The 7,253-nt window shown below is 54.8% G+C and overlaps 1 protein-coding gene across 1 annotated transcript; it reads right to left on the bottom strand.

Moving 5' to 3' along the window:
- Positions 1 to 4,898: 4,898 nt before the first annotated feature.
- On the bottom strand, positions 4,899 to 7,237 carry ZNF575 (zinc finger protein 575). The gene is made up of 4 exons (XM_033845683.2): positions 7,038 to 7,237; positions 6,650 to 6,759; positions 6,097 to 6,208; positions 4,899 to 5,624 (listed from the first exon to the last, which is right to left on the bottom strand). Exons 3-4 carry the CDS (start codon positions 6,176 to 6,178, stop codon positions 4,966 to 4,968), a joined length of 741 nt encoding a protein of 246 aa, XP_033701574.1. The 5' UTR covers positions 6,179 to 6,208; positions 6,650 to 6,759; positions 7,038 to 7,237; the 3' UTR covers positions 4,899 to 4,965.
- Positions 7,238 to 7,253: the final 16 nt, after the last annotated feature.

Below are 7,253 nucleotides of genomic sequence, written 5' to 3'. Positions count from 1 at the left end.
CCCCCCAAATCCTGAACCCCCTTCAAGGATCCACCACATTTAAGGTGGGAACTGAACTGGGCGTTAGAGAATCAGGGTAGAAGTTGGGATGGGGCCATGGTGTGGGTGAAGGCCGGGAAGTGGGAGCCAGCCTGGTGCCCAGGGGGTAGTTGAAGGAGCACGGAATCTCTGGTGACGAGGCTTTAGGGGCAGACCTAGCTGGAAAGGTGGGCACAGTCCTGGCAGCTGTGCCGTCTAGTGCAGTAGCCACTGGACACAGGTGGCTATTTAACCTTAACAACAGGGACTTCCCTGGTGGTCCAGTGGTCAGGCCTCTGTGTTTCCACTGCAGGGGGCCCGGGTTTGATCCCTGGTTGTGGAACTAAGATCCCACATGCCTCGCGGTGCGGCCATAAATAAATAAATAAATAAATAAATGAATAAATGAATAAAATAAACTTAAGGACAGTGAAACAAAAGGAAAAATTCACTTCCTCAGTTACACTGGCCACAGTTCAAGTGCTCACTGGCTCCTGGGCTGGACAGCACCGATGGAGAGCCTTTCCCTCGCTGTAGAAAGCAGGACAGGACGGTCCAGAAGCACTGTGAACGGCAGGCTGAGAAGCTTGGACTTCATCCTGGGGAGGTCAGGAAGGGGTCGAAGGGCAAAGGGCAGGGTCAGAGCTGGGTAGCAAATGACCACAAACTTAGTGTCTTAAAACAAAAGAAAGGTGTAACCTTCTAGGTCTGGAGGTCTGACGTCCAAAATGGGTCCCACTGGGCTAAACATAAAGGTGTAGGCAGGGGGGCTTCCCTGGTGGCGCCGTGGTTAAGAGTCCGCCTGCCAGTGCAGGGGACACGGGTTCGAGCCCTGGTCCAGGAAGATCCCACATGCCGCAGAGCAACTAAGCCCGTGCGCCACAACTACTGAGCCTGCGCTCTAGAGCCCGCGAGCCACAACTACTGAGCCTGCGAGTCACAACTGCTGAAGCCCATGTGCCTAGAGCCCGTGCTCCGCAACAAGAGAAGCCACTGCAGTGAGAAGCCCGCACACCACGACAAAGAGTAGCCTCCACTCTCCACAACTAGAGAAAGCCCACACGCGGCAACGAAGACCCAACGCAGCCAAAAACAAATAAATAAATTAAAAAAAAAAAAGGTGTAGGCAGGGATGCGCTCCTTTTGGAGGCTCCGGGAGAGAATCCGTGTTCTTGTCTTTTCCAGCTTCTAGCAGCTGCCCACGACCCACGCCCCTTCCATCTTCAAAGCCAGCAACGGCCAGTCGAGTCTTCTCACGCTGTGTCACTCTGACACTCACTCTTCCTGTGATTACACTGAGCCCAGCTGGATAACCTGGGATAATCTTCCTGTTTTAAAGCCAGCCACTTAGGAACCTTCATTCCTTATGCTGCCTTAATTCAACCTTTGCCACATAACATATCTGTAGGTTCCAGGGATTAAGATGTGGGCATCTTTGGGAGGCCATTTTTCTGCCAACCACACCCACCATGTGTGAGACAGTGGGGCTGCAGAGTGAAAAAACAGACACGAGTCTCCTGCTCTTACGGGGCTGACATTCTGCTGGGGGAGAGAGAGGCAAGTGTCCCGCATTGTGGGGTGGCGATAAATGCTGTGTGAGCAGATAAAGCCAGGCAGTGTTATACAGTGATGAGAGTGATCGGGTCATCAGGGAAGGTGTCTCAGAGGACTCACCTGTCTGCAGGGACTTCGGAGAAGTAAGGGAGGTTCTGGGGGAACCATTCCAGGCAGAGGAAAAGCAAGTGCAGAGGTCTTCAGGCAGGACAAGTGCAAGGAGTAGCAGGGTGTTGGGCGGGGTACCAGGAAAACCCAGGATCCACCCTGACTCAGCACTGTCCCTTGCTTGGTTGCGGGCAAATCCCATCCCTCCTGCACCCAGCTTTCCCATCTGGACAAAGTAAGGTTGGGCCGGATGGACACCCCCAAGATGAGTTTGTGTCCTTGAAACGTTGATGGTGGTGGGGTCGCTTTGGAGGAAATCTTCCGGGGCAGCTCCACGGTAAATAATGGACACAAGCCATACTGCTGGCTTTGGGGGAGGGAGCCTGCCCCTCCGCTGCCTCTCCCCCTCCCCCGAGGGCCTTGCTGAGCAGCCTGCAGTCCTGAGGCCCCCTGATTTCCATTTGTCTGCTTGGTTCCAGCCTCATGCTGGAGATTCCACAAACCATCTCTCATTCCATCCTCCACAGCTTTCAGATCTGAGCTCTGAACAATAGCTCCTCAAGAAGGCCTTTCCTCACCCTCTATATCTAACCGTATTTGCCAGGTCTACCCTCATAATACTGTCTCTCTATCATCGTTGTATCTTGGTTTGCTTATGATCAAATTTACCAGTCTTTTCCTCTACGATCTGTACTTTTTGTGTCTTAAAGATACTTTCTCTGCCTCTGAGGTTACTAAGGGATTCTCCTTTATTTCCATCTAAATGCTCTAGAGTTTTGTGTTTGAGACTTAGATCTTAAATCACTAGAAACTTCCGTGTATGCTGTGAGGTAGAGAGCCTCATTAGTTTCTATGTTGCTGTAACACATTACCAAAATCATAGGCTTTAAACAACACAAATTTATTTTATAGTCCTGGAGATCGGTAGTCCAAAATCAGTCTGAGTGGGCTAAAATCATGGTGCTGGCCAGGCTGTGTTCCTTCTGTCTTTTAAAATTATTTTAATGTTATTTTTTATTTTATTTATCTACTTATTTAAATTTTTACTTTGCTGTGTTCCTTCTGGAAGCTCTAGGGGAGAACCCATTTCCTTGCCTTTTTTAGCCTCTAGAAGCTGACTGCATTCCTTGGCCCGTGGTCCCACATCACTCCAGTCTCTGCTTCCATTGGCACACCTCCTCTGACTCCTCTGCTTCCCTCTTTCCCATGTAAGGACCCTTGTGATTACACTGGGCCCACTGGAATAATCAGGATAATCTCCCATCTTAAGAGCTGATCCTTCATCACATAAGCAAAGTCCCTTCTGCTGTGTGGAAGCCAACACACTCACAGGTTCTGGGGATTAGGATGTGGACATCTTTGGGGGACCATTATTCTGCCTACCACAGGGTCTCATTTAATTTTCTTCCCTATCTCTCAGCTCATTCACAGATTAGCTATCCTTTCCCCACTTATCTATAGCTGGGGCTGGCGAACTACACTCCATAGGCAGAATCCAGCCCACCTACTGTTTGTTTGTTTGTTTTTGCATTACGAGGGCCTTTCACTGTTGTGGCCTCTTCCATTGCGGAGCACAGGCTCCGGACACGCAGGCTCAGCAGCCATGGCTCACGGGCCTAGCCACTCCGCAGCATGTGGTATCTTCCCGGACCGGGGCACGAACCCGTGCCCCCTGCATCGGCAGGCGGACTCTCAGCCACTGCGCCCACCAGGGAAGCCCTCACTTACTGTTTTTGTAAATAAAGTTTTATCGGAACACGGCCACGCTCGTCCACATATCACAATGCATGTGTCAGCCTTTGCGCTACAACAGCAGCGCCGGGTAGTTGTGGCAGACGCAGTATGGCCTGCAAAATCTAAACAGATCTACTGTCTGGCCCTTTATAGGAAAAGCTTGCCAACCTCTGATCTACAGGTGGGGACCACCTCCTATTAGCACCTCGTAAGCGCAGGTCTGTTCCTGAGCTCTCAGTGCCCTCCCACTAGCCTATTCCCAAGCCAGCACCACCGTCCTATTACTACAGCTTTGTAATAATTCTTGGTGTGAAGGGAGGCAAGGCTCCCCTACTTGTTGTTCAAAGTGGACTTAGCTTCTTTACTTTGTGTTTGCCACTACTTGGTTGGTGTCCACCTCCCTCACTAGACCAGGTCTGTCTTGTTCACTGCTGTGTTCCTAACACCCTGTGCAGGGCCCGGCACACGGTACCTGCTTAATTCCTATCTGTAGAACGAAGAGCAGTCCCATGTTCGCTCAGTCATCCTTGTTTTATAGCTGGAGAAACAGGCTCCAAGAGGGGAACCATCTTTGCCTGAGAAGTTGCTTGTAAAGGCCTTATAATACTCCCATTTGGGAATTCCCTGGCGATCCAGTGGTTAGGACTTGGTGCTTTCACTTCCGAGGCCCTGGTTCGATCCCTGGTCGGGGAACTAAGATGCCGCAAGCCACAGCCAAATTTAAAAACCCGCAGCATCAAACAAAAAACCCTCCCATTTTATAGATAAGGCATCTGAGTTCAGAGAAGCGACAAGCTCGTCCAAGGCCCTGCGGCTTTTTAGTGGGTCAGGGCTGGCTCCAAAGCTTGGCCTTCAAATTGTTTTTACTCTACTGGTATACACCCCTTGTTCTTGCCTTTATGATTTAGCTTATCTTGGGAATACTTCCACGTCAGTGCATGTAGAGCTGACTTTTTTCCCCTACAGCTACATCTTCCATTCTCTGGCTGTACTGTAAATTCGTTAGCTGGTCCCCTATTGATGGGCACTCGGGTTGTTTCCCATCTTTGGCCACTGCCGTCGCACTGCAGTGAACATCCTTAATCTTATACCTTTTTTCATGTGCTTATCTATAGGATAAATTCCTAGAAGTGGAATCGTTGACACGAGCATGCGTGCATTTAAAATTTTTTATACATACACTCAATGGCCAAAGTGGAGGCACTAGTTTAAACTCACAACATTGAGGAGAGCCTGTCTCGCCACACTCCTCAGCAGCACAGGATGCTAGCAGATGTTTAACCTTTGCCATATGAAGAGGTGTGAAAAACCAGAGCCAGGGCTTTCAAACCACACCTCCAGGTCCATGGTTTGGGGCCCCGTGCTAACTCCGTGGGTGATGTTTTCCCCTCCCAGAAACGAGTTCCTCCTGCTAAGTCTGAGTCCAGCGCGGGGGCCAACCTCCCTTCCGGCTACCTGGAAGAGGCAAGTCCATACAGCCTGGCTCAGAGATGCCACCTCTTTATTGACTGGGGCTGGCAGCACAGGGAGCCAGTGAGCCAAAGGGAGGGTTCACTCCCGCTCCCCTGGGCTCTCGGCCTGGTGGTGGCTGCGTTGGTGAAGGAGTAGGAGGCGTCTCTGGCCAAACGCCTGGCCGCAGCTGGAGCAGCGATGCCGGGCGGTGACCTGGCTACCCGGTGCCGTCGGGGGGTCGTGACATAGGCGATGGGCAGCCAGTTTGGAGGGGAATGAAAAAGCCTTGGGGCAGTGCGGGCAAGGATAGGGACGGGCGTCGGTGGCATGGTGCGTATGGCGGTGGGCCGCCAGTTTGGAGGGGTAGCAGAAGGACTTGGGGCAGTCGGGGCACGGGTAGGGGCGGGTGGGCGCGTGGGTCCAGAGGTGGGCTGCCAGCTTGGAGCGGTGGCCGAAGGCCTTTGGGCAGTGCGGGCACGGGTGCGGACGGGCGCCGCTGTGCGTGAGGCGGTGGGCTGCCAGCTTGGAGGGGTAGGAGAAGGCCTTGGGGCAGTCGGGGCATGGGTGGGGGCGGGCGCCGCCGTGTGCCAACCGGTGCGTGGCCAGCTTGGACGGGTACGAGAAGGCCTTGTCACAGTCGGGGCAGCGGTGCGGGCGCTGGGGCGGGGGCCGCCGGCGGGGTCGGGAAGGCGCCCCCGCAGACGTGGCGGGCCCTGGAACCAACTGGCTGGGCTTCTGCGGCGAGCCCTGGTAGGGAGCTAGGGGACAGGAGGGTTGGTGGGCTCCAGGAAGCAGCCAACGCCCTGAGTCTACACCAGGCTCCCCCTCGACCTTGACATTCTAGTGTGTCTGGACACCTGAAGGGTCATACTGAGATTCCCCAAATGGCGTGTTCCTGCTTCTCACCCCCTGCCGTGCATCATCCTAAGGGGCTCCAAAGGGTTACCTCGCTGGAACCCCAGAGCTAAGGCTTCCCCAAAGCTACTAAAGTGTCCGTTTCTAGTATCTTCCCAAGTGATCACCCTGAAATCCCGCATGTCATCTCCCCTAGAAATGAGGGGTCCCTCCAAGACAACCTGGAGGATTCCCCATAACTTGGCGTTCTTGGGGATCCGAAATGGTTATCACCCTGGGCTTTCAAAACTTCACCCTGAGATTCCCTCAACATACGATTCTCTTGGCCCCAGTTCCTGGAGAATGCCCCCTACTCACAGGTGGAGCCGCCCTCACCTTCTCCTTTGGTCACAGGCTCCTTGCCAGTGGGACTAGGATCGGTGCCCCGGGCCACAGACTCAGCGTCCCGCTCCAGCATCTTGCTGGCCCAGAAACCTGGAGGGAGGGCCTAGGGTGGGAGAGGGGGCGACGCCGGTGTTTATCAGGCTGTTGGGGGAAGGGCTGAGAGCCTAACAATCAAGGGTCAGTATGTTTAGGAGCAGCGTCTATTTAAGTCTGGGGTCCTATAAGGTGAGGGTGGGCGGAGCCTAAGGGCACAATGGGCGGGGTTATGCAAACCCGACCCAGAAGCAGTCTATTTGGAACTTAGCCTCAGCGTTTGAGCCTTCGAGCGGAGTGGGCGGGGCCTCTATAACTAACTCCCAGCCGCCCCAGAGCGCGGAGCAGGCGGGACCTATGTCCAGAGTGGGCGGAACCGGCCGAGGAACCTAAGACGGGGATGGGTGGAGCTATACTAATAAGACCCAAAGTCGGTTGCTCAGCAACTCTGTCCCAGGGGAGGGGCCTACGAGCTCAGTGGGCGGGATTCACATCGAAGAGGTAGCTTTACCCGGCTCTTGGCTTAGTCTCAGTCCATTGACGCCGCGTGAACTGCCTTCTTCCTGTCACTAAATTTCAACCCCTGCGTGGAGTTGGAACCGTGGAGGGTAGAGGGGAGACCTGGAGGAAGACACAGAAAGAGCGTGGCTCGTGTGTTGCGATTCTGAGACCCCCTAATGGACTTCTCCCTCGAGGTCCCAAGCGTCCGAGCCTCCACGCACCCCTTGGGATCATGGCATTCGGGCACCAATGCACCCTCCTAAGGCTCAGGCGCCCATGCAGCCCCTCCAGAACCTATGCATCAGGACCCTCCCCCGTTCCGGGAGTTCTGGCGATCAGCACCCCCAGTCTACTTCCCGAAGACCCTGGCGTCTGTGCCCGGACCGCTGCCCCCTCACCTGCGGGCGGCTCCTCCCTGGGGGCGGGGCTCCGGGCCCCTCCCTCGGGGGCCGCGGCCACTGCGGCGCTGCCTTCGGACTCTGCACCGCCCGGCGCGCGCCCTGAGATGGGAGGGCAGGGGAGGGAGCGCGCGCTAGCTGCTGGGCCCAGCCTCATTTCCATTCCCTCCTCCTCCGCCGGGCCGGTGGGGGCGTTAGTTCGCATGCGCGGTCCGG

The sequence above is a fragment of the Tursiops truncatus genome, chromosome 19, assembly GCF_011762595.2.
Source record: "Tursiops truncatus isolate mTurTru1 chromosome 19, mTurTru1.mat.Y, whole genome shotgun sequence".
Classification (NCBI taxonomy): domain Eukaryota; kingdom Metazoa; phylum Chordata; class Mammalia; order Artiodactyla; family Delphinidae; genus Tursiops; species Tursiops truncatus.
Note: the sequence above shows the minus strand (reverse complement) of the source record. Positions and strands in the feature narration are given on the sequence as shown.

Coding starts and splice junctions, on each gene's coding strand:
- ZNF575 (XM_033845683.2), bottom strand. CDS start 6,178: ATGCTGGAGCGGGACGCTGAGTCTGTGGCCCGGGGCACCGATCCTAGT. Junction 5,625..6,096: donor GCCTGTGACCAAAGGAGAAG/GTGAGGGCGGCT, acceptor CCTGTCCCCTAG/CTCCCTACCAGGGCTCGCCG.